Source organism: Canis aureus, chromosome 12, assembly GCF_053574225.1.
Source record: "Canis aureus isolate CA01 chromosome 12, VMU_Caureus_v.1.0, whole genome shotgun sequence".
NCBI classification, from domain to species: Eukaryota; Metazoa; Chordata; class Mammalia; order Carnivora; family Canidae; genus Canis; species Canis aureus.
This window is the reverse complement of record NC_135622.1, coordinates 30,032,002-30,058,094: the sequence shown is the minus strand read 5'-3', so window position 1 is coordinate 30,058,094 and position 26,093 is coordinate 30,032,002. Positions and strand designations below refer to the sequence as shown.

At 56.6% G+C, this 26,093-nt stretch overlaps 2 protein-coding genes across 2 annotated transcripts in view; both read right to left on the bottom strand.

Annotated features, from left to right (window-relative positions):
- KCNIP3 (potassium voltage-gated channel interacting protein 3) overlaps window positions 1-4,138 on the bottom strand; it is an 83,041-nt gene extending 78,903 nt beyond the window's left edge. The window contains exon 1 of the mRNA XM_077843394.1: window positions 3,979-4,138. Within this exon, the coding sequence (XP_077699520.1) occupies window positions 3,979-4,077 (99 nt within the window). The 5' untranslated portion in view covers window positions 4,078-4,138. The remainder of the gene's footprint in view (window positions 1-3,978) is intronic.
- A 6,114-nt stretch (window positions 4,139-10,252) lies between these two features.
- PROM2 (prominin 2) lies at window positions 10,253-23,213 on the bottom strand. Its single transcript, XM_077843376.1, has 24 exons — window positions 22,952-23,213; window positions 22,274-22,323; window positions 21,660-21,862; window positions 21,444-21,564; window positions 21,107-21,170; window positions 20,732-20,821; window positions 20,239-20,438; window positions 19,809-19,883; window positions 18,964-19,027; window positions 18,573-18,732; window positions 18,147-18,299; window positions 17,038-17,161; window positions 16,825-16,916; window positions 16,625-16,709; window positions 15,766-15,912; window positions 14,975-15,046; window positions 14,066-14,158; window positions 13,877-13,930; window positions 13,453-13,533; window positions 13,163-13,231; window positions 12,321-12,410; window positions 11,988-12,094; window positions 11,559-11,633; window positions 10,253-11,350 (listed from the first exon to the last, which is right to left on the bottom strand). The coding sequence occupies exons 1-23, from the start codon at window positions 23,211-23,213 to the stop codon at window positions 11,570-11,572; spliced, it is 2,520 nt and encodes an 839-aa protein (XP_077699502.1). The 3' UTR covers window positions 10,253-11,350; window positions 11,559-11,569.
- Window positions 23,214-26,093: the final 2,880 nt, after the last annotated feature.

Sequence of the window (26,093 nt, the reverse complement as noted above, 5' to 3'; positions counted from 1 at the left end):
CCCTATGCCTGGGTTATGCTAAGCAGGCTGGTGTAAGATCTCATTTATCTAGGAGGTTGTGATATTCCCCCTCAGGAAAATGAGAAGACCGTGGCACAGAGGAGCCAACTAACTTGTCCAAGGACACACAGCTAATGCATTAACGAGGTGGGACTGAGCCCAGACCCTCCTGATGCAGAGCCAGGTTAACAGCTGACAAGGTACAGCCATGTTACCTCTGCAGGCCACCAACCTCTCCAATACCAAATGTTGGGGATGGGGCTCTGTGACAAGCCAGTGGGCATATGTGTGTACATGTGGAATGGGGCATGAGACCTGCCTCCTGGCACTTTTGGTAGTGTCCCCCACCTCTACTTCCAGCCCTCACTGGTCAGCACAAGGTACCAGTCTCAGGTGAGGGCCCAGTGCAGGCGCTGAGTGTATCTAAGGCCTAAATGGGAAGACTGAAGCTCAGAGAGGGGATGGACCCTGCCCAAGCTCACAGGGTCAACTGGGTGAGGTCGAGGATGGAACCTGGCTGTCTAAGGTCACTACTCAGAATGTCTGTCTTGAGAGAGGATCTTAAAATAGAGTCAGCGGGGGCATTGGGCACAGAGGCATGGCACCAGCAGCAGGTGGACACAGGTTTACCCTTTGTTTGCCCTGGAGGCATGTGTTGGAGGTGGGGATGGGCAGCTGGGGGCAGGGGGCAGAGCTGGAATGAGGCTCATGAAGACCAGCGGCTGCTTTGCCCAGCTGAGCACCACCCAGGCCCATGTCTGTGGGGTTAGGGGGCTGCTGGGCAGGGACCTGAGGTAGGAGACCAAAGATGAGAGGGTGGGCACTGGGAGGTGGGACAGGCCTCCTCTCGGCTGTCCTGCCTAAGCTCAGCTTAGCTACCCCCTCTCCAACTCTGGTGCCTGCAAGTCCCTTTGGTTCTCCTCCTGTCTCCCTGGATGTGGCTGCTCTGTGGCATCCTAGGACAGAGGCTGATCACAGCTGACAGATGCACCTGTTCAGAGGACACATCAGTCAGGTGGGGATAGGGAGCTGGGGTGGGGGAATGGCACCCGGTGGTGACCTGCTCCTCCCCTGTATCCTCCTCCCTGCCACCTGTCTCGAGGACCCGCTGACGAAGACTTGCCAAGTTCCCCCTCCTTTCTTTGCCTTGAAAACAAACAAGGTTGCAAACAAGGTCCCTCACAGTGGTCACATCCAGGGCTCCCTCCACAGCTGCTCCCGGGCGTTCCCAGAGCTGCCTTGGAGAGGGGCAGGGAGAGCAGATGGGCCCCAAGCCAGCCTGAATCAGCAGAGCACTTCCCACTCTTGTGGAAGATTTTGATCAGAAAAGAGATCCTGAATTCAAAAAGATGGGGGCCCTTTCCTTTGCAGCTCCGGATCTACAACCCAGACTCTCTGGGGATCTGCGGCTGGCTCAAGGTCACATGGCCTAACCAGGGGACCCCAGGTTACAAGCAGGCCACTCCCTGTTTGTAGCCTTCTCCCAGGAACCCCCAGCCCTCCCACCAAGCCCTAGGAAACTGGGCTTTGGAGTAAGTGGAGCAGGGTTCAAATTCTAGCCATAACACTTGGCAGCTTACAATCCAGGGCAGACATCCATTTGCTCATCTGTAGAGTGGGTACAATACCAAGAGCTACCTCATGGGCTGCCCAGGGATCCAGGGAGAGAATGCAGGGGTGTGGGGCCTGTTGAGAGGTCTGGCAGGGAGAAGTGGCCACCTTGGGGCTCCTGCCTCTCAGCCCTGCCCTTCTCTCAGACTCCACCTGGGCAGCAGCCAGAGCCACTTCACTCCCCATCTCAATGTGGGGCTTTGAGCACTTTGAAAATGGGTGAGCAAATTCAGGCCCACCTCCCACATGCACCGTGCAAGAAGGCTGGAAGCCCGGTAGGTAGAGGTTCCCAGTGAGTGTGACCTCACTCCCTAAAGACCTGGAACAGCAGTTTGTGCCTGCCACAGGAGACCCGCTGCTGCTCTCTGCTCCCTTCCCCTAAGAGCTCACGGAGTTGAAGCTGCACAAGCTGCTCCCCTCTTGGAGCCTAGGTGTCTGTAGAAGGGGAAGCGGCAGTGCCTGCTCTCCCGGGATGTCCACAAAGGACCAGGGACTGCACGGAGAGGCTGAGGGACTGAACACCCACGGGGTGTCATTCAGGGCAGCTGCCAACCATGACTGACGGGCAGCTGAGGGCAAAGGAGTCAGGCCAACTCCCAGCCTGTGCTCCGAACTGCAGTCGCCACCACCAGAGTCGAAGACTGTTTTTCACAATCCCCCTGGTGAGGAACCCAGGAGTGGCTTCCCTTAGGACCACTGCCCCTGCCTGGCCCAGCACCAGAAAGTGTGGGACCCGCTCCAGGCTCTGGCCAGGCCAGCCACAGGAAGGCCACCAGCAAGCTCAAGACACAGTGAGATCCCCTGGGGCTTAAGCCGGTTGTAGGGGTTACAGAGGGCAGTGTCGAGTCACAGTGGCCAAGGAAAGGGCCAGATGCACGTGCATGCAGCATAAGTCAGCGGTGGGCACAGTCACGGGGCATGCTTGTACCGTGCACACTCATACCGACGTCTGTGGATGCTCAGGACCCGTGATGGCTGTGGCGTGAGTGTGCAGTGTATAGCGTGTATGCCTGTAACAGGGCACACTCTGCTCCTGCCCTGGAGGTTGCTGGGGAGACTTGAGGTAATAGGACAGAAGGCACCTTGCAATGTGCCCTGTCACCAGGCTCAAAGGGTTTCATGTCATCACCTCTACTGATCCTCCTGGCATCCCTGGGAGGTGGCTCAGAGAGGGCAGGGGTGGGCCAGGCAGGCTCTGGGGAAGTGTGGCCTGGACCCACCCACAAGCTAACTCTGGGCCCCTTGTCCTTGAGGGGTTGGGGGCAGGAATCCACCTCTGCGGGGGTGAAGGTAGGGGGACACTGCAAGATGCCAGCCCAATATCTAGTCTTCCTTGCTCACAAAACCCTGATTTTATTTGAGGGCTCCTTTCCAATCCTTCTTTCTGCTTCCTGCTGCCTACACGTGCTGGCTGGAGCTCCAGCAGTGATGTTGGACTTTAAGGTAACCTCAAGGATGGGGGCCAGTGAGACAGATGGAGCCTGAGTCCCTGCTGACCATGCCCCCCCCAAGCCAGCCCTCTCTGGCCTCCCTCCGGACTTTTGCATGAGAGAGAAATGCAAGCACCTCGTTCAATCCGCGGTTAGCCTAGCCGGCGTCCTGTCAGGAGCAGCCAGCTCTAAGCCCGAGGCTGCCTCTTCCTTCCCAAGCAGGACTGGCCCAAACATGTGAGGCGCTTGCAAGGCATCAGGACAGATTCCCTGAGTGTGAACTGTAGTCTGGGAACCGGCTTCTCTCCCTGTCCCTCGCTCTTCCTCACTTACTTATTATTCTTCAGCCTTCCCGACACCCTCTACTATTTCTTGAACCCCGTCCCAGGCGTTCTCCTTTGCCTTCTCTCTCCAGCCTCCCACTAACCCCGTACAGCCCGAACCATGAGCATCGTGTGTCCTTGCTCAGGGGGCTCAGCGCCCACTAGGAAGTGGTGTTCATTAATTACCCAATTAATTAAAAGAGGCACTCACTGCTCACAGCCTTCAACCTAAGACACCGCCCCCCTTCCAGCACTCAGCCCTCCCCGACCTCTAAGGGCTGTGGGCCCCCCGGGGGGCTCGGGGTCAGGGTCAGCTGCCCTGACACTTGCCCCAGGGACTGACAGAGCAGCACCGGACACATGCTTGACCCCAGGTCCTCCCTTGTCCAGCTTCTATCCCCCAGACACCTAAAGCCTCTCCTGTCCAGAGGGGGGCCCCAGGCTTCTAGCCTCCCCAGATTGGGCACCCCAACACTTACTTTTTCAAAAGTGACCCTACAGGGGACAACAGGGCTTGAGGTCAAAGGAGCAAGCCCAACCAGGCTCCCTGGTCCAGGGCCACCGAAGCCCTCCGTCCCCACCCCGGGCGAGCCCCCAGCCCGGCCGGCGCCTACCTTCGCCCGATGCATCCTGGGCGCCGGAGGAAACTGCTGCCGGCCTCCCCTCTTCGCAGCTGAGAGCAGGACTGCGGGGCCGGCTGGCAGCTGCCTCATGTTTGCTGGGACCCACACGTAATTGTTCCAGGCGCCTCCTCGCCCGCCCCCTGCCCACCCCTCCCGCCCCGCCTGCTTCTCTCCGCTCCACCCCTTCTGCTCTGCCTCCTTCCTCTCTCTTCCCCTCCCCTCCCTCCCCTCCCTCCCCTCCCTCTCCGACAGATCGCAGTCCCCCTCCCGGGCTCTCTGCCCCACTCTGGGGAGAAATGGTTCCTAATCCAACCCCCTGAGCCTAGCGAAGCCCCTTTGCCTGGCGCTGGGCTCTGCCCCTGCTCCTGCTTGCGGGGCTGGCGGCTCTCTGCCTCCCCCGCTGTCTGTCTCTCTCTCTAATACATGCTCCCTGCTCCCCTGCCTTGGTCACAGGGGGGTGGAGTGGGGGGTGCAGAGAGCTCCAGCACCAACAGGGTGTTTGGGGGGGGGTCCTGGAGGGCCTCCCCTGAGGCTGTTCCGGAATAGGCCAGCCCCTTCCCTCCCTGCAGCCCCTACAGACAACCTCAGGCCAATTTAGTCCAGATGGGCTAAAAAAGGGATCTGGCTCCACTGAGGCTTGGGGTCTTCCTGGAGTCCCTCCAGCTGCCCTGCAGACATCCTCTGGCCACCCCTGGTGCTGGGGCATCCTTTCTAGGGTATCATTCTGGGTCTCTAACCTCACTGATGGGGGCTCACCACGGGAAAGAGTGAAGCTGCCAGGGCCACATTACTTGGGTTACACATAGGGCTCCTTCCAGCTCATTCATCTGTCCCCCCACACACACCCTCAACTGCCTCCCTTTTATCCTACATGGGGCTGTGCAGTGGGCAGCCCTCCTGTGCTCCTTGTATCCCAAGGCAGCCTGTCCCTCCAGGGCCCATCATCTGTCCCCACCTGGGTCCAAGATTGGGACCATATTAGGGAGGCCGAGGGACCTTGCTAAATCTCCTGGAGGATGGTAGTGGTGGAGGAAAGGAGCAAAGGCCCCTGAGTTTGGGAGGGGGATCCTTCCTGTCCCTCAGGAGGTGGACTCCTGGCCATTTGCTTAGCCCTAGGAAACTACCCAGGAGCCAGGTGCCCAAAACCTCCGCCAAGTTTCCCTTTTCTGCACCCTGAGGAACCAGCCTGTGCCAGCAGTTCCCATGGAAACAGAGCCTGAGACACCCCCCTCCTTTGCAGCATGCACGAGAGAATTTTCACTCCCCCCCCCCCTTTTTTTTTGAGCCAACCAATTAGCTCCAACTTTCAGATCCTCCGAGGAAGAAAATAGTCTGGAGTTGTTGGGCCACTGAGGCAAGGAGGACTGTTTCCAGGGTAGGAGACAGCCCGGGTGTCCTGTCCTGCTGGATAGGCTGGACCTCCCATTGGGAGCCCCGGAAAGAAGGTGAGAAGCTGTTGGTCACAGGCCACGCTCTCCGGGCCAACTCCTTGCTCACTGCCGCCTTTGATCTGAGCAAGCTCCCACAAGCAGGGACTCACCGAGCATTCTGTCTTCACAGTGGCCTTGGGAGGAAAGTGTCAGGATGTCACTTTGCAAATGATGAAGGTGAGACCCAAAAAAGTTGAGGGATTTGCCCAGGGTTGTAGGCCAGAAAGTGACAAAGCCAGTATACACAGCCTGTTCCTTTCATCCCAAAGTGACCATGTGGATAAGAACCCACCCCACCTTGCATGTTCCATACATCAGCTAAGAAGTCCCCACTATGTCACCCCGAACAGGCCTGACCTCACTTGGGAGGAGGCTGAACCAAAGAACCCCAGTCCCCAGACCAGCACCACCTTCTGCAGCATCACCCACTTGCTACTTGGGACACCCACCAAACTTTCACTACTCACGATGCTTTCTTCCAGGGTAAGGAGCTCTGAGCTGCAACAAAACAGGCCAACTGCCCTCCCCTGCCAGGCCCCCATGCCCATGGGCCTTGGGGACCTCCCACTGCAGCTGTCATCAGTGAGTGGCACAGCACCATCTGGGGTATGTGTGTCCCTGCCATGATCCTTGCCCTCTCACATGGGCCTCAGTGGGGCTGAGAGGCCCTAACAGTGGTGCGGGCTTGTGGGCATCAGCGAACTTTCCCCAGGAGGGAGTCTGGGAGTTTCCACAGATTCCTTGGCAGTGTATCAGGCCCAAAAAAGGTTATTAAGAAAGGCTGCAAGAGAGCCTCACCTTGTGGGCTGCAGACACTTCAGCCTGACGGGTTTCAGCTGTGGTTTCCTCACATTGATGGGTAGGAGGGGGAACCCAAGGGTGGGGAGTTTGGGAGGGGGAGAGGAAGGGATCATTTCAAGCCTGGAGGAAGGCTGTTTCCTTGTGTTACAACGTTTGAGAGGAGGCAGCACTTTCAGCTGGTTGGGGGCTATACTCTAGTCTCCCCTTGGTGAGGGGTCCACACCACCTCCACCCACGAATCTTGGGTCTTCTGGACCTTCCTCAATTGTTGCTCACGATCCTCTCCACTCCAGGCCCAAGTCCAAATTCCTCATCCTCTAGTGCTCCGAACCCGGCTCCATGGAGCCCCCACTCTGTGTCTTTTTCCTGGGCCCTTTTTTTGGGCTCTGGCTCTGCTTGCCCCTGGCTAAGAGGGGTGGTGCAGGGAGAGAGAAAGAGAGAGAGAGAGATCCTCAATACAGTTTCCAGGTTTGGGCCCTCAGCCTACCAAGAGCCTCTGCCTGTGAGCGAGGCCCCACTGGGTCTCCTCACACAAGAGCTCAAGAAATGTATGCTGCCCCAAAACAGCCTCCTTCTGGTTGCCACAGCACTCTGGGTGTCACCATGACGCGGAGACAGCACAGCTGTGGAATTAGAAAGTCACTGTCACTTTATTTGTGTCTTCCACTGATCCTTGAAATCTCTTCTTCTGCCCGCCCTCGGGTGGTGGGATGGAAGCGTGGCAGGCCCAGGGAGCTGCTTGGTGGGGGGGATGCAACAGTTCTCCATCACCTCACCTCATATAACACAGTCTCATTCTGGTGGGGTGAGGCCTGTGGTTGGCAGGGCAGGGGCTGTGGCCCACAGGACCTGGAGCTGCCCAGCAACTGTGCCCAATTGTGGGAGGTTTAAAGTTACACCCCTCCCTCCTGCAGGCACTTCCATGGGTCCTCAGGGCCTGGCCACGCCCCTGACTAGCCTATTTCACAGGGTGGCCAAGGAGCCTGGACTCCACCTTCTGTCACTGTGGTCTGTTTACTCTTCAGGCAGCCTCCTGGGACCTGGCCTAAGAGCCCACACCGACCCCCTCACATGATCCCTCACCTGGGCCAGCAGTCCCTTCCTTGGCTGTAACAGCACAGCAGCCACCCTGTCTCCAGCTCTCTAGAGTATACAGGGGGAGGTGAGACGACAGTCTATGCAATTTCTCAAACAGCAGGGGCCACCGTGAAGCTCTCTGAAGCCCCCTTCCTTCTGGCCTGAAGGGTGGGCATCCCAGCCCTCTCCTTGGACTCCGCTCACCTGAAAATATCCCTCCTCCAACCTCACCACCTGACTGACTCTTGGGTATCCTCAGTGCGGTGAGGTTCGGGCCGCCTAAACTCTGCATCACTCTTGGGCAGAGGTCAGGGCTGAGGTGGGTCAGCTCTCAGCACACGCCCCACCTTCCTCCAGGGTGCTGCAGTGTTCGGGCAGCATTTGTAAGATGGGCAAATGCTCACTGTTCTAGGAGTGGCCCATCCAGGAAGACCAAGGAAAGACTGAGCGTGGGGGTAACGGGGTGTGCACCACAGGGAGGAGGCTTTGATCTGGCAGCACATGGTGTGAAGGCCCATCTACCACTTCAATCCCTGGTGTTTGGGCTTGCAGAAACAAGGCACTAGGAGCGAAAAGTAGGTCCAGGCTCTGGGAGGATGGAAAAGAGGGACACTGTCCATGACGCCCCAGAGCTGGGACACAGGCTGACTCCAGATAATTCAGATATTGCCGGAAACGCCACCAACATCAGTTGATGCCCCTGAATAAGTTGTGCCCCTTCTATTCAGCTCATATCCAGTATCCTTGGGCCTTAGTTTTCTCAACCATGAATAGGTGAATAGCTTGCATCTGAGCTAATTCATGTGAAGTACTTAGCACACTTCCTGGTTCATTCTCAGAACTCCATAAATGTTACCCTTCTTTGTCCCCTCAGGTAGCCTGAGCAGCCCCTTCCCACACGGCCCTTCCTTTGCACACTGGAGCCAGCTGGAACTGCCCTGGCCAGCCAGCTGGGACCTCAGACGGCCTGGCCCACGTGGCATTTCTTTGGCAGAATCTGGCACTCATGGCCCACGGGGCCTTTGCTCTGGGATGGCCAGGCTGGAGCATCTGGCATAAGTCCCAGGGCCTTCAATCTGTCATCCCTGCTGCCACAGGGACAGCAAGGACACTTGGATCAAATCTCCTTGGAGACAGGGCCTCCCTCCCACACACCCGTGGGGAATGGAAACTGGCAGCAGGCCCAGAAGGAAACCTCCAGGGCCACCAGGACCAGGGGACCTGAATCTAAAGCCTGGCTGGGCTTCAACTTGTGAGACTTTGAATCTGCCATGTAGCTTTCCAGAGCTTCATTTGCTCAACAGTGAAACAAGGATGAAAATCCCTACTGCCTTCAGGGAATGTCATGAAAACAGATGAGAATGTTACCACAAAGGGGCTTTGTTTCACACATAAAGTGGGATTAGCATTTTAGGACTCCAGCACTTTAAAACTGGGAAAATATGTAATATATTTTTCTCTGTGGCTATTTTCGTCTCTGTCACCTGCTGAGTGCCACCCCCATCCCAGTTACCAGAGCCTACAGTGATGCTCTCCAAACCAAGCTCCTTTGAACAGTGTTCAGTTGGCTGGGTGAAGGTCTCTGGATCCTAAATTCAATGAGTGGCAGCCTTTTCCAAGTCACGGAGGTTGGGGGGGGGCGCATATGACAGGGGGGCTGTTAATTTTGCAGAACTACTACTTCTGATTGTGGTGAACTAGGTAATTTGGCCTAAATTCCCAACTAAAGACAACTAAAAACTACTCAAAATATATTTCTCTAAGTCTGATTGGGGGCATCAGAGAGCAAACAAGGCAGTAGAGAATCAATAGGGTCAAGATCTGGGAAGAGAAGGAAACCCAGACACCTGTGCCTGGAATTTGGGGCTACTTTCTCCCCGGGAGGTCCACTGATCCCAGAAGACACTCCAAAAGTGCTGAGCAGAGCTTTTAGCCTCTAGTACTAAAGAGGTAGAAACTAGATCCATGAAGAGGAGGGGGTGCCTGGCAAATCTTTCATGCTGTGTTGGGACCCCAAAGAGGTCTACTCCCAGAATATAAAAGAATTGGAAGTAAACCAGCACTCCAAGGGACTGAAAATCATCTCAGTCCCAAAAGTAGATTGAAATAATCCTGGTTTGCTAGATCCCAACACATGGGATCCCAAGTTACATTCCAAGCCATGTAAACATAATCCTTGTGGAGGTAGATAACTTCATCCTATGCCTCAGATTATTTCTACAGGTTTTCAGATATAATGCATGCCATTCAATCAGAAATCACCAAGTATATTGAGGAGACAAGGCAAAACCTAGAAAAACCAAGATAAACAACAGACACTAGAAACAGACTCAGAGTTTCCATATTAGGAAGTTATTAAACTGTAAAATTACCATGTGCAGTATGCTCACATATATAAAGGATAAGGTAGAGAATCTTGATAGAGAACCAGAAATTTTTTATAATTGTTTTCTCTTTCTATTTTTATCCAATCAGTTTCATTCTTGATATTCAGGGTGCCACAGTTCTCCTGCATAGGGTAGCAGATGAGAAACAAGCCAAAAAGGTTTGGGAAAAGCCAAAAAAAAAAAAAAAAAAAAAAGCAGTTGTGCTACATTCAAGGATGCCTGCATCAAAGATGCAGCATCTGAGCATTTGTTTTGTGCCAGGCTCCTGCCAAGGGCTTTCCATGCAATGTCACATTTTTCATAGCCCTAGAAGGCAGTTAGGACTATTCTCTCCAATTTAGAAATGGAGAAACTGAGGTCTAGGGAACACACAGAACATGTTCAAGGTGTCCTAGCTACCAAGCATAAAGCCAGGATGTGCAGCCAGGTCTGCCTGTTTCAAGTGTCCCACTCCCCATCTGCTGATTGCTAGGGTAAGTCATGGATTCTCCTCTTCAAAAAAACCTCATTAAGTACCAACTACGTATAGGGCCCTAGCCTGGGCTGGTATCAAAGATCCAAGGCCATGGCTTAGGAAGTGAAAATACTTTAATGAATCTGAGGTTTTGTCCATCTCTTTTCTTTCTTCCTCCTTTTCCCTGTTTCTGGAACTCAGCATCCAGCATGCAAAAAGGGCACAGGGATAGACTAGGCTTCATGCATAGAATAGAATGAGTAAGGGCCACAGTTCAAAATCCAATTGTGGCCACCAGATCTGAGATCCCCTGGAAAGCTGAGTGGTGATTGTCGAAGAGATTACTTTTTGGGGAGCCGGGGGTGACCCCCCCTCTGGCCCAAGTCGCAGGTCCCTTCCTAGGGAGCCAGTGCTTAGAGAGGAGCTGCAGGATGACAGCACTCTTTCCATCCCAGGGTGCAGGCAAGGGGCTCAGCCTTCAGATAGGCCTCCCTCACCCCATGGGGTGGCCAGAAATCCAGACCAGGGCCTGTGGGGGAGTCTAGGTCCCTGGGCAGTGGAGCACTCCAGGGCCATGAGGCAGAGCCCTGGTGGATCCTTGCCTGCTTGGTGGCTTTACGTAATTAGTTTGGTTGGGGAGGAGGGGTTCCTGGGTACCAGCAAGGTAATGGGATAAGGTAGAAAGGGGACAAAGCAGGGAAAGAGGTTTCCCTGGGGGGAGCACGTGAGGGCTGGGGCAGAGTGAAGCTGGGACAGGTGGGCAGGTCAGAGGACAGAAAGGGGCAGGAGCTTAGAGAGGAGTGGGAGAGGCATGGACAGGGGGTGGGCAACTAGTGACAGAATGGGGTTGGACAGGGCCTCTGTCTCACGCATGGGTGAGGGAACGGTTCTAATAGGTGGAGAACAGGCTCTTCCTGGTGCTAATATGTTGCATGAGGAGGATAAGGGATCAATACTTGGAAGAAGCTATTGGCTCCTGTAGCTCAATGAAAGTTAAGTGTGCTTTTGGGAATGAGAAAAGGGGTTCATGAACATCAAGGGGGTGGGAAAGAAATAGGCAAAATGGGGTCCGGTGACAAAAGTTGAAAGGCAATCCAGGCCTGATGCCAGTCTGGGCTGTGAGCAAGAATAACAGAAGTCCTCTGGTCCAGGCCAAGTCAAAGGAGGAGGAAGGCAGGCAGCCCCAGGCATCACCTTGCAGCCAGCAAATATCCCTGTTATGGATTAAAAACCCAACAGGTGAGGGGGAAGATAGGGACGGCAGGGCTCAGGCTGGATGGGCCAGATCTAACACTCAGAACCCACCAAGTCTCAGAACCTTCCTGCCCTCCTGGGCCTTAGAGACCCCAGATCCCAAACCCTTCCCTTCCCTTCCTACTCCCCACTCCTGGCACCAAGGAATGGAAAGGTGTGGAAACTCACCTCCTTGGGTCCTATAGCTTCAGGGAGGTGACCCGGGGGATGTGGAAGAGCTGTGTCTCCTCCGAGCTGGTGGAGCTGTGACATCACACGAAGAGAGTGAGTGAGCCTGCAGGCACAGACCCTCAGCCCTGACACAGGGACAAGCCCAGAGCTTTGATCTTCCCACCTCAGAAGTTTTCCAGGGGTATGAAAAATCCCAAAAAGCTGTGCCTGGGTGGATGTGTTGCAGCAAGAAGGATATGGGGCAGACATATGAAAGGACTTTCTAGTCCTGGAGTTCCTCAGAGTGTGTGACTCTTCAGAGCTAGGCTAGGCGTGAGCCTCCTCTACTGGCGAGGTCTCAGGAGGGGGTGTGGCAGGGGTCAGTACCCAGCAACTAGACCCTTCCTGGACCCTTGCTGTTCCCCTCAGTCCTGGCAGCCTCCTCACCTGAGGCGTTTCCAAACGGGATGAAAGTATTTGGAGGTCTTGACAGCAAAGATGATGCTGGGGATCAGGAAGAAGGTGCACCAAGCCAGGCAGAACCAGAAGGCGTTCTAGAACAGAGGACGTGGTCAGCTCGCTGTGGCTAGGCAGAGACTTCTTCCCACCTTAAGTCCTCCCACTGACTCAGTGAGGCACAGGGAAGCATTCTCAGGGCTGAGGGGAAGGCCTGGTACACAGGCCTGGGGTAGGGCTCCCGCTTCACCGCAGGCCCTGCTCATGCTGCCCCTTCCTGGGGGCCTCAATGTCCATGAGCCCTTATGAGCTGGAGGCACTCACCCAGGGGTCAGCCATCATGTCACACAGGATCACACGGCCATTGTCCAGGGCTCCGGAGAGAGGCTGGCAGGTGGCAATGTGCTGAGTCACCTGCAGTGTCAATACGAGGCAGGTACATGCAGAGACACTCAGACCCATGGGTGTACACCCCATATTCAGAGAAAGAAGCTGACAGGGACAGTGATAGGTCCAAGGGCACAGGTGAGAGCCACTGCACAGCCTGTACTCAGACACGTGGATGCAGAGACCTAGACATGAGGCACACTGCCACAGGGTCATTGCTCTGCTCCTTTTCCATCCCATTCACCAGCCTGTATTAAGCCTCTACTATGTGCCCAGGACGTTTTTCTAAGTTCATACTCTTACTGGAAAGGCCCTACTCCCACGTTTGCATGCACACACACATGCACGCACCGCATACACATGCACATACACATGCACAGTCGGGGTTCAGCAGGACCACACCTGGCTAGTGTGGGCACTGGATAGCTTGCAGAGGCCATGTCAGCATAGGCATTCAGGGGGAGATGTGGTTGGAGAACTGGGCAAAGGGTCCGGCATGAGGAAGGACATGGGGGCAAGGTGTGGACAGCATGTTCTAGAGAGCCATGGCTGGCCCAGCTTGCACCCAGGCCTCAGAGAAGGGCTGTGGCAGAGGCTGAGTGAGCAGAGCCCCACCAGGAAGTAGGGGTGCAGATGTCAGATTTGGGAGTTTGGGTTCAAAGCTGAAGACCTAGGGCACCCCCAGGGGTTGTAGGAGACAGAAAAGGGATGCAACAGTGTGAAGAGCCGGTGCCACGAGGAGCCTGCTTCAGGTCAGGAGGTCCTGGACTCCCACTCACCTCCTCTCTTACCCAGGCCACATACTGGGAAAAGTAACCCATCTCCCGGATCAGGAAACACTCACTTTCCTGCAGGAAAGAGAGGAGCCCAAGGCTGACAGATGGCCCAGGAACCAGCACCCCCATCCCCCAGGCTTGACACCAACAGGACAGGGCAAGCTGTGCTTCCTGGGAGCCAGGGTGAGGGGACAGGGCTGGAGAAGTCTGGGTGGAAGCTCCATGTGCTTTAGCACCTGAGTCCATCTCTGACTATGTGGCAACCCTCCTGCCCCGTCCCATCTCCCACTCACATTCCTCAAGATACTGGTGGCCCAGGTAGGCAACTCTCCTTTTAGGTAAGCGACCTTGTCCAAGACACTAGAGGTTTCCATCTGAGGGAAAGGAGAGAGGCTTGATTCAGTGTCCTGCTCAGTCAGGGAACAGCCATGCATTCACTCATCCATCTATTAATCCAACATGTCACACACATACACACACACACACACACACACACACTCACCTTGGGTTGGGGGTGTTAGGACCTAAGACACAGAGGCCAAAGACAGTGGTCTTTAAGGATCTGCTATCCACCCACATTTCTTCCCACCCCCTACCCTCAACCTCCAGTGGGACTCAACAGAGTAGACGAGACCCCAAGCTAGCAGGGCCCTTACTTCCTTTTCCCCTCTGTTGTCCACCTGCTCCACCACCCCTCCTCCCCATCCCTGCAGCCACCTGGAGGTTCGGGGCTGAAGATGCCAGGGCCCTGACGGTGAGGTTGAGCTTAGCCTGTGGAGAAGAGAGTAGCGCTGATTAAGGGAAGGGATGCACAGAGAAGGAACATTGCTGCCCCTCCCTCCTCTTTTACCCCTCCCTGCCTCTCTTCTTCCCCAAGTTCCAGGCTCCCTGGGCCAGCACACTTACCACAAGGCTCTGCTGAGGGAGGACCTGCTCCTGATAGAGGTTTTGAAGCCCCTGGGCTTCCTCCTGAAGCTGCTGCCCCAGCACAGAACTGCCCTGAGGGGAGACAGAGATGAGAATGGCACCCTGCCAGGGATAGGCCAGCCTTTGCCAACATATTCTTTACCCAACTGATCAGACATACTGAGAAGATGTGGAAAGTGCTGGGCCCAGAGGCAGAAAATCAAGGCCTACTTAAGCTCCTAAGCCTGATCCAGGTTTGGGGGAACGAAGTCCAAATTCTAGGCCCACCACTAACTTATTAAGTGCCTCTAAGCCAACCACACCGGAGGTCGCCTGAGCTGTGGTGGCATCTGCCAAAAACGAACACTCCCAGCTCTACCCATCATCTGGGCTTGGTGTGAAGCCAATGTCTTAAAGAACACTTTTTAAGCTCTAAATATTTATAAATGCAAAATGCTTTTTTTTTTCCCAGTAGAGTTTAAGCTTCTCAAGGACAATTCATATGCGGTCTAGCCCATCACACTGTCCTCACACCTGTCCCAGCAGATTTCATGAGCAGCGAGAATTGAGAAATGCTTGCCCAAATGTGGCATGTCAGACCAGTTACTTCATCTGATCTGAGGTGGAGGATAATCCACTTTACAGATGAATAAACCGAGGCCGTAAGATGCTGAATGACCTGCCATGGCCACACAGCCTATTGGAGGTAGAGCTTGAATCAAAACTGATACTGCAAAACTCTTAAGCCCACCCAGGGGGTACAGAGATTCATCACCCACTGGTTGGAACCCACAATCCTCTGCTTTTGCCTTTGTGTTCCTCCCTACTCCAAACACTCCCACCCTCTTCCACTTCCGGGGCCTCTCTCTGACTCCTGCCTGCCCAGTGGGGTCACTGGTCCCTTCTCACTTGGGTCCGGGCCAGTTCTTCCAGCTCCTGGGCCAGCTTCTCCATGTTGGTGTTCACCACGGGCTTCTGGATCTAGAGACAGACAGGAGAGGCCAGGAGGGAATGCACTCTGGCTCCCCCAGCCCTCAAATTCCCAGTCTATTCAGAAGTACCCCACATCAGCTAAGACTATTGTAACACATGGGTCACAGTGTGTTTGACCTGAAACTGTGAAATATGTCTCCATTAGGATAGAAGAAAAAGACCAGTGAGGCGCCCTTTGGTGTAACCTAATGAAGAGGCCACCTCCCACCAGCATGCTCCACAGCAGTGGGTTCAGGACCATGAACAGCGACACATGCTGTTGGGTGGGAGTATGTTCATTCCTGCCCAGCCCCGATGGGACAGGCTGGAGGCACATGGTGTGTGGACACTCCCGACAGGAAGAGACCCTAGGAACATGCAGAAAAGTGGAGGGAGGGACGCCTGGGTGGCTCAGTGGTTAAGCGTCTGCCTTCGGCTCAGGTCGTGATCCCGGGGTCCCAGGATGGAGGCCCACATCAGGCTCTCCACAGGGAGACTGCTTCTCCCTCTGCCTATGTCTCTGCCTCTCTTTCGGTGTCTCTTATGAATGAATGAATGAATGAATGAATGAATGAATGAATGAATGAATGAATGAATGAATGAATAATTTTTTTTTAAAGTGGAGGGAATGTGGAGAGCTGTGATGAGAGAAGATACCACCTCTCAGCCCAGCTCCTCTAAAAGCTCCTCTGACTGCCATGGTCTGGCCTGAGGTGCTCCATGCTCACCTGGACAAAGAAGCTGGAATAGTGGATTTTCTCGAGCCCACTGCTCTGCAGGGCTTCCAGGTCCCGGTGGGCAGCTGGGCTCAGCAGGTCCAGATTCTTCATGTCTACTTTGAGGTTCTGTAACTCCTGCTGCAGCTTGGCAGTGTACTGAGAGGGGGACAGGGGGATAAGGTAAGGGGTCACCACAGAGCCTTCCTTCTGGATATTCAGGGCCCCCACCTTAGATACTTCCAGCTAGTCTCCCAGGAGGCCTCTGCTTCTCAGCTGTCCCCGCTCTAACCCACCCCACAAAGACCTAGCTCTCCTCTGGCACCTATCTGGCTAGTGGACAGCAACACAGACCTTCCCTGGGGACCCATTATCAAATAGCTTTGTTGGCCCACATTTATGGCTGTGCAAGCTCAGAAGAGGGCCTCTGGTGAGCCCTCCCTGAGTGACTCCCAACTTCATCACTATCCTTTTCACTGTCACACCCCATCCCCAACCACCCCATTACTGACTGTAGCATTCCAACCAATGTCTGTCCTTAGTATATATACACCCCCTGGCCCTGTCACTCGCTGTCACCAGCCTTTCCTGCTACAACCTCAGCTATGTTCGGTTCTTCCTGGAGCATAGTTGCAAGAGCTGGTCATGGCCTCCAGACACTCACCCATCCACCCACACACCCTAGAAACGCTCCTGGGCTCTTGCCCTGGGCCAGGCCCTGAGCTTTCACCTGGGGCCTCTGCCCCTGAGGTACCTCAATCACTCTTGCAGACTTCTCGGGTTCAATAATATGGTCCCACTACAGAGGCAAGGCCAGAGGAAGGGATTTCTGCAGGAGGGATCCCCACAGCCTTCCAGAAGGTTCCCTTACCTGGCTGATATTCAGGTGCTTCTCCAGGTCATAGGAGTCATTGAGCTGCAGGACACTCCAGAGTGCAGCCCCTTCCCTGCACTGCCTGGGGAGGAGTTACAGTCATTCAAGTTGAGAGAAAAGGACAGAGGGTTGGGGGTGCTGACATCACCTACCTCAGGTCCTCCCCACAGGTCCCCCAGCATCTGCTTCCCACTCACTGATAGGCCAGGAGGATACTGATATTCTTCTTTAGACCAAGAAGCTGAGACAAATTCATGGATGGAGGCAAGTTCCCTGGGGTGTCTGCAAACTAGAAATGGGGCAAAGAGAAAAGAGCCCTGAGCAGGCTGATGGTGAGGACACCCAAGCTCCCCTAGAGCCTTGTCCCTTCCACTTCCCACTGGGCCCCAGAGCGGGGCAGGCAGGATCACCTTGTAGAGCTCCTTGCTTTCCCAGCTCTGACACACCAGCGTCTGCACGTTGCCGCCCACCAGGAAGGTGGCAAAAACAAGGAGGATGAGGGGTGCAGCGAAGAGGAAGCTGAAGCCCACACCCCTGGGGAAGGCAAAGGGACAGGGCTGAGGTGGGAGAGAGGAGGCTGGCTCCCCCGGACCACACCCTCTGCCCCATCACATCTGGGCCCAGCTTGGTCAGCAAGTTGGCCCCAGGGCAAAGCCCTTTGAAGACTCAGCCTCCTAGGGCCAGGAAGGAGAACTCAGAGCTGCTGGCTGTCCCCCTCCCCCACCTCCCACCATCATCTATCACTGGTGCCCTGGCTCCCCCCAGCAGCCCAGAGAGAGTAGCTGCATTGCTCAAAGAGACAGGATGGCCCACCTCTAAGCCTAAGGCACATGGAGGTGACTGGCTCCAGAACTCAGCCCTCAACAGAGCCACCTGGCACAGTAGGGCCCTCAACTTAGATGGGCTGAATAAGACCAGTGCTGCTGACCTATTGCAGGGCTTCTCTGTAGGAGAGGCACAGCCCCATGCTGGGGTTTGAGGCTTGGAGAATAGAACAAGGGCTAGATTTCAGCCTCTACTCGCCCCCTTGGTCAGGCACATTATGCAGTCACCAGCCTATACAACTGAATGTGGCAGCCTTAGATGGCCTTAGAAGCCATCTAGTCCAGAGATGGCAAACAGATTCTATTTCTGGCGTGGCCTCCTATTGGTAATGTTATCTAGATGCTGGGTTAAGAAGGATTCTGAGGCTATGTCTGGCCTAGCAGGAGAGTGCCCATTGATTACTATAATCGCCCCTGGTCTGGAAGGGTGAAGTGCTTCTTATTTGTCATTCCTGCTCTGATCCAACCCTTTTACACAGATGAGGATGTGGAGACCCAGATGGGTTGGTAATCTGCCCAGAGTCACCCAGGGAGTCAGTGCCAGAGCCAGAAGTAGAGCTTAGCCTCTTGAGTCCCAGGACTTGCTTCTGTAGCCACACTGGGAGCTATATGCTCCCATGCTCCACATATGGGCATGAGAGGAACCTGGCTGGCCCAGGGGAAGAGACCCTTCCCCTCTCCCCAGCCCATCTTACATCATGAGGAAACGGGATCCAGCCTCGCCCTTGGCTTCTGAGCGGCTGGGGTCCTTCCTGGCAGACAGCCCCCAGACGCCCAGGTTGAGGCCCAACAGGTTACAGACCACCACAAGTAGGACTGCGGAGCACAACACGCAGCCCCAAATCCACCTGCCAGAGAGAGAGTGTGGTGTCACTGAGAAGGAAGGCACCAGGATGGGCTGGCATAGGACCTAGTAGCTAGATGGAGGCCCACTGCTCCTATGGGGTCCCAAGGGCACATAGCCAAGGTGGAGACAGAGGCCCAAGAAGAAAGGGGTCTTGGCTGAGGTAGAGGCAGATGCTGAGTATAGCCGGGAGTTGATGAGGGCTCAAAATCAGGCCCAGCGTGGCTGGGAGGCTGGGCTGCCTATCCCACCCCCACCCCCATGGGTTCCTGGGCACCTGTATTTCTCGTATCTCTGCACTTCCTTCAGGTAGGGGCGGCTACTCTGTTCCACTTCTTCCAGTGTCCGGCTCCAGCGAGAGGCTGCCTCCCAGCCTGGGAACTCTTCAGCCAGTGTCCTCAGGCCTTCAGGCTTCTGGGCCACCACCTTCTTCAGCTCTGCCCAAAGCAGCAGAGACTTATGGGATGGAAAAGTCACCCGGGGAGAAGATGGATGGGCAGGAGGAACATCTGGGACCCACAGAGAGGACCCGCTCTCTGACCAGGCCCAGACGGAGGACAGCCTTCAGCCTCCGTCCCCACCCCCACTGCCCCACTCCCGTCTCCACAAGCCTCTTTGGTGGGGGTGGCACACTCAGCAGCCAACCTGGCCCCTGACCAGAGCCTCACCTTTGACCACATTGGCTGTCTGCAAGGCTGCCAGGAGTGGGAGGGCGTTGAAGGTGCTGTTTTCCTGCCGGAACAAAAAGGCAGGTGCCTCTTGCTTTCCACCTGCTGTCCCAGCCTGAGGGACCCCTGACATCACCAGGCTGAGAGGGAGGGCATCCGTCCTAGTGCTTCCAGATCAGGAAGTCAGGAAACGGACGTCCCTTTATTCTTTTGGTGGATGGCCTCTTCTCTGCTCCCTCAGCCCAGCCTGACTCAGCTCCTCAAAACATTGCTCCTAGAAGCCTCCCCCATTCTCTCCCCACCCCTCTTGCTTGCGGCAGCCTCCCAGCCATCCTCTTCTCTTCCATCCACCCTGTACATGATGCCAGGCCTAGCTCCCTGAAGTCCAGCTCCAACCAGCTCCTCCAACCTCAGCTTAGATTCCCTTCCTCCCGGAACCTGTGGCTCCAGCACCCGGCACAGGTGACTCACCATTTTCCCAACTCTGGCACTTTCCAAGCCCTGGGTTATAGGTGCTGACTCACGCTGTACCTTCCCCCACAGCCCATCTGCACCTCTAGGGCTCAGCTTGTATGCTTGCTCCCCTGCCACCCCAGCTCCCACCACCTTGAGGGGCCCAGCTCTGCCTTCTGAGTTCCAGGCCTGCCTCCCCCACCAGACTGTGTGCACTTAAGAACCAGCATCATGAGTCTCTTAGTCCAGGGAGCCATGCAGTAGGTAAGGCCCTGACCTGACCCAAGTCTTAGGTTCAACTGGGTTCCCACCCCCCAAGGCGGAAAATGAGGTACCCTCACTTGTGAACTACCAGGTCATGGGGAAGTCAGGTGGAACGGGCAGGCACTCACCTCCTGGACCATACTGGAGAAATTGGCCTCTGGGACACCCTTCAGCCGATGCAGGACATCGTCCACAGGGGATACCTAAAATGGGGGCATTGGAGACCAGGCCTGATGACAAAGTCTATGGAGAGGCTTAAGGAGGAGCCCTGAGGGAGGATGGTAGGAACCCTCATTGTCCTCACCTACAAAATGGGGAACACTTCTCTAGGTGGCAAGGAGAATGCAAGGAACTAACAGGCATGAAGCTCAAAGCACAGCATGGCACATGGCCCAAGAGAGCTCTGGCTCCAGTGCCAAGATGGCTATCATTAACCCTTGGTGTGCAGAGAAGGGAGGAGCTGCTCAAGGAAAGGGATCAGGAGTCTGCCTCAGGAAACGTCCAGGGACTCCCGGGGCAGCAGGCAGAGCAATGCCCTTCACTTGGACAGGCAGTCACCTGGCTGAAGTCAGCTCCCAGCTCCAGGGCCTGGGCTCGGCTCCGGGCCTCCGTGCAACCCTGACAGCTGGGCTCCTGCAGCAGGGTGAGGAGGCGCTCCCGGCGCTCGTAGACAGCTGGCTCCAGGTCCTGCTGGCCCTTCCTCAGCTCCACCAAGGTGGTGTTCAGGGCTTGCAGGTCATCCATAGAGACCTGCAGGGCTGAGAGACCCCCTTCTGGACCGAGGTGTCTCCATGGTTCCCAGGAGACCTCACAGGCCTTGAGGGAGATAGAACACCTCCCCCTCCTGGCAACCAAAGGGATGTGGGTCATTAATCCCGGTAGTTATAATGGAAACTGCCCCAGGGCATGTTAAACCAGGTTGAGGATCCTGGGATAAAGCCACCAGGAAGTCATGCGAGGGGCTTGCTGCAGTGGCATAAGAAATCCAGGGCTGAGTGAGGGTAGGGCCTGCCCCCAAGAGATGCCCACCCAGGACAGCAGTCCCACTCACCCTGTCCCAGGCTGCTCACTGAGGCCAGCACTTCATACATGGTGCTCTTGAGCTGGGTATGGATCGTGCTCCCAATGCTCATGCCGACACCTGGAGAGCACAGGATATTCTGCAGGGCTGGCCCCCAGGAGCCTAGGGGCTCTCTTCACCCATCCATCCAGCCTCCCTGGGCCCCGCACTGGGCTCTGCAGGGTAGGTGCTGGCTTCTTGGTCCTCAGCACAGCACTTCTGTGCTCCCCAGCCGGGCCCAATCCCTGCCTCTGCGAAGGTGTGCCCAGGTGGAGCGCAGGATGAGGGGAAGAGAGGGCCGCCCAAGGTAGGCCTGAGCAGGGGACCCAGGGGCTGCCCAGCATATCAGCCAGCTATAACTCTCACCATCCAGTTCCTCCAAGACTCGCTTCTGGGGAAGGGAGAACTGCTCTGCCACGGCCTGCAGCTCCTAGGCAAACACAGGGGCATGAGGCTGCTCTCCCCTTGTCACCTGACAGCCCCCCTCTTGTCCCTTCCCCAGCTCCCCCAGGATGCCACAGCTGGGCGGCCATCCTGAAGATGCCGACCGTGCATTTATGTGTTACAGCAACTCTCCAGCAGGGGGCAGTCAGGTGTTGAAAGGGAAACCCTTTCTAATTTGCAGGCCCCACACTATTCAGTTCTACCTGAGGCTGGTGCTCATGCAGACTCCGGGGGGTGTGAGGGGTAACTCCATACTTACCTGGGGGACATTGGAGACCAGGCCCTGGAGGCTGAGCAGAATCTCAGGCACAGCCTCAACACTGTGGCCCATCTGCTCATGCGTGTGCTGGTTGGTGACAAAGGCACAGACCACACCAATCCTGCAGGGGTGGGGGAGGAGGCAGGGGCTTGCTGGATGCCCACAGGCACCTCCGGCCTCAGCCCACACCTCCCACCCGACCCGAGGGCCCCTCACAGTAGCAGGAGGGTGGTCAGCAGCAGGAAGGTCATGAGGGTGCCTCGCTCACAGGCCATGGCCTTGTGCTCCGTCTTCACTCGGCCCCCACAGCGCCGGTGGCAGCGGCAGCAACAGAAACACAGCCCGGCAATCGGCACCACCAGCAGGTAGAGGCCGGCAATCACAGCGCACACCACGTAGCCCGCCTCATAACGCACCACCTGGGCAAGGCAGCGGGCCTGAGGGGCTGTCCTGACCCTCAGGCGGCAGCTGCTTCCTGCCTGACGCCACAGGGAAACCCGAAGGGGAGGGCATGCACAAACAGTGGGCACTTTGCACACATCTCCTTGAACCCATGCAAGGGGTACGGTGTCCTTGTTATTTATCATCTTGTAAATGAGGAGACTGAGGTCCCTGTTTGCCCACTCACCACCGGTTAGTGGCAGGGCTTCGGCCTGAAATTAGTGTGCCATTGGCAGTGTACATGGGAGGGAGGAAGGGATGCCCGAGACCCTACCCTGGGGCCTCCCAGCAATGTGGGCCATGGGTTGAGCTGAGGAGGCCTTTCTACTTCTGTCCCTCATGCTCATCCCTGAGCTCCCTCCGCCCATCACCGGACCCCAAGGGCTCACCTCATCCACCTTCACAGAGGACGGCTCATTCAGCAAAGTCTTTACCAACTCTGAGGAAAGAGTCAAGCTGGTGGGGGTTGAGGACAGCACCTGCCCTGCCCCTGTGTCTACCCCCACTGCCAGGAGAGAAGGTGGGCTCTCTGGAAGGGCTCCTCCCACCACCATGGCACCCTAGGACAAGCCCTGTGCCATCATGCCCAGGCTTCCTGCTGCCACGGCAGGGAGTGGCTGAGAGGAGGCCTGGCGGACCCTTCCTCGGCGGCCCTACAGCTAAGCCCTGCGGTGGAGAAGCCACCAGCCTGGTTAAAAGCTGAGAAGGGGACTGGCCTAGCAGCCCTTTCCTTCAAGAGGCAGGGGGCAGGCTGAGAGGGACAGGGCTGTAGCCCCTGCTGGTCCTCCCAACCCCTAGTACCACCAGACCCAGAGAAAATCCTAGCCAGGTCTCGGAGAACTTCTAATGTAAGTTCTTCCACTTGAGGGCAGAGAAACTGAGGCTCAGGGAGGAAAAAGGGCTTGCCCAAGGTCACGCAGGAAGGTCTCCAGGTGATGCCCTTGGGCCTGGGGGGCTCCTGGGAAGGAAGCCGGGTGGGGAAGGCCCGGGCGCGGGCAGGGGAGGCGAGCCCCGCGGTGCAGGGGACCCGCTAGCTCCCAGGCCCACCAAGGGGGGCGCGCACTCACCTGCGGGGAAGGGGTTGAGCTGCACCGCGGAGAGGAAGCGACGCACGGTGCCGTACAGGGGGTTCAGGGGCCCCGGCGGGCGGGCGCGAGGGGCCAGCCGGTGGACCCCGGGCGCCGGGGCGAACGCCAGGCGCTCTGCGCCGCCGAGGGACCCGCAGTCCGAGGCCCCCGGCCCCGGCGGGCCCAGCCCCAGCCCCAGCCCCAGCCCCAGCCCCAGCCCCAGCCCCAGCAGGGGCGCCAGGAGGCCGGGCGCGCGCGCCATGGGGGCCGCGGGCCGCGGGGCAGGCGGGAGCGCTCAGGCGGCGGGCGGCGCGGACGGGGCGCGGGGCAGGCCGTGCATCCCTCACCAGCCCGCGTCCGAGGCTCTCAAAACCGGCCCGACGGGTTTGGGCTCCCGAGCCGCCCGGGCGCCCGCCCGCAGCGCTGGAAGGGCAGGGGCGGAGGCCTGAGGGGGGGCGAGGGGCAGGGCCTGGCCGGGACCGCCCTCGGAGGCCGGGGTGGGAGCCGGGGCGCCCTCTCCGCACCCCAGAGCCCCCCGAGGGCCGCCTGGGAGCCGGCTGGGGGAGACACCTCAGCCGCTCTGGGTTGTTCAGGGTGGCCCGATTTCAAATATTATATTCCATACCCAGACCCAACAGCCCAGTCTGAGGCTGGGAAAACAGCCACCAGCGAAGCCCTGGCCCAAGGGGTGGCAAGAACGCGGCGCGACCCAGGAACCCGGCTCCTCCCCAGCTTCCTCTGGGGCCTGCTCTGTCTCCGCGGTCAGGCCTGCGCCCGCCGCCACACCAATCTGGAGCCCAGAGGCCACCAGGCTTTGCCCAGAGCGGCTCTCAGCAGAGCCCCTGGGACAGGCACATCCTTGGGGAGGGTGAATCCCGGCGAAGGTGTGCCCTTTGGCCCAGCAATGCCCCATCCAGTCATCAGCTGAAAGAGCTAATCAAGCAGAGGGCCAGAGATGTGTCTACACATGTCTCTGCTTTGTAAGTGGCTGTGCGCCTGGCACCCAGAGGGTGCCTGTGGCTGAGCAGGTTGTGGGGAAATATTGCTAAATGGTTGGGGGATGTTTCTGGCAACACTAATCACGATAGGGAAACTATCCTGACGGCCACCACCACCAAGGAAATGGTGAAATGAGCATCTCAGAGGACACGCAGGAAAATCAATCAAGAAAATGATGTTGAAACGGCTCTTTTGACCTGAAAGATAGTCACAATGCTTTAGGAAGTGCAAACAGCTGCTTACGACACAGCACGTGGACTGAAGGTATAAACACTGTCTCCGGTAGGATCGTGGCCGTTTTTAATTCTTTCCTGCTCATCTGTACTTCCCATTTTCTGTGCAATAAACATGTGTTACTCATGTTCACAGAAGTAGTAGAAGTTTATGAGTTTCCGTGGCAGCCCCATTCTCCAATGGGAGCCCTGGAGGGAGGGGCTAGGTCTGTGACACCCCCCCCCCCCAAGCTATGTTCCTGGTTGGCAGGGATGAGGGAGGGGCATAGGGATTCAGGGCTGCTCATGGGGGATGGGGTGAGCAGGGAAAGAAGTAACCTAAATTTGAGTCAGGGCTGAGCCTGCAGCAGAATCCTCACCCCTCCTCTGGCTGTCCTCAGTTTCCTCTGAGCCAGGACAAGAGTACAGTCAGAGAAGGAATAGTCCAGTTAATAACGGGGTGCAGACAGGAAACGGAACCTCATCAAAGGGTGACTCAGAGATGAGGATCAGGGCTGCAAGGCAGAATGGGCTGGGGGCACTGGCTCCTTGGGTCCAGGGAGGGTCCAGGACCAGCACTGCCTTTGGAGGCCCGGCCCCAGCCCATGGAGGGGGGCCCCTGACCACTCTGCTCTGAGACTGTGCCAGACAGCTAAAGGCCAGCTGTGGCCATCCCTCATCCTCTCCAGCCCATTCACCTGAGCCCAGCACCTGCCTAGGGGCACCATGGCCCCCTGGAGGCTGCCAAGAGGAAGAGCTGGTCTCCTCCATTCTCTACTCTCTCCTCCAGTGTGAGCTGTTAGGAAGAACTTACCCCTTCCTCCACTAATACTCCTCCACCCCCACCCAGTGAGCACTGCCTAATGTCAGTCCTGCCCCAGAAAAGCCCCTTTCCTATTTTGCTATAACCCACCCGTGGTGCAGTGAAGTCCATGTAGGGTTTTCTGGTATTCTCTGACTTGAGCGCACTGGTGGCAGGAGAGCTTAGGCCCCAGTTTTCCAGGTCAGGAAACAAGCAGCCCTGCCCCCACCCTGTGCAGCCTCCCACTCTCTCCCTTTTACCAACTATTGTAATTAAGCCATGAGTCGCTACTGCTATTGTTTTTGTAAGTGTCTATAATAAAAGCACTGTACTTTGAAGGTAAGATTTCCCCCAAGAAGAAACAAAACATACCAAACTCTTTTATGGCCTAAGGGGCAGGACGGTGGATAAAGATACTGAATTTGACCATTTGACAGGTGGACAAAGTGAGGCTCCTAAGAAGAGACTTTCCTGAGTCAGTGATGAGGCCAGGAATCTCTTTCCTGAGCAGGATCCTGAAAGAACAATCTATCATCAGATGGGACAGACTTGTCCCCTCCCCCCGGCCCCCCTTGGAGAGCAAGAGGGGCTGGGGAGCGGGGGTGGCCAGCTCTGGGCACCAGGGAGAAGCCATGAACCTGCTGCTACAGTTGAATTCCTTGGAGGCAGCGAGGCAAGACAAGTGGCTGTGTTGGGGCTGGGCCGGATCGGCAGTAGGGATCCCCCTGCCTCAGCCTCAGCCTCAGCCTCCAAAGGTGTGGGGCTGGGGGGCAGCAGAGCTGCTGGGCTTCTAGAAGTATGGAGAGGAGTTCAAGTGTGGTCCTGTCCTTTCCCCTCCTTTTAGCCACACCTTTCTGACACACCTGCATGTCCCTTCTTCCTGTGACCCACTGGGACCCTCTGCCCTCCATGGAAATTCTTTGGTTGATCTGGAATGAGCTGTCTCTGGTTATCTTGGGCCACTTTCCTGCCCCTGACTCACAGTCCTCAAAAGTGTAATGGTCTCCAAACTCCATGACCCTGAGGTCAGTGTAGGGAGTGTAGAGGGGGAGCCCTGAGCAAGGAGGGGATCTGCCCTTCAGAATATAGGGCCCAGGACACCCGGTGTGGCTGGCCAGCTGCCTCATGT

Coding starts and splice junctions, on each gene's coding strand:
- PROM2 (XM_077843376.1), bottom strand. CDS start 23,213: ATGGCGCGCGCGCCCGGCCTCCTGGCGCCCCTGCTGGGGCTGGGGCTG. Junction 21,565..21,659: donor CTGACCACCCTCCTGCTACT/GTGAGGGGCCCT, acceptor CCACCCCTGCAG/GATTGGTGTGGTCTGTGCCT. Junction 20,439..20,731: donor AGTGAGCAGCCTGGGACAGG/GTGAGTGGGACT, acceptor GGGGTCTCTCAG/CCCTGCAGGTCTCTATGGAT.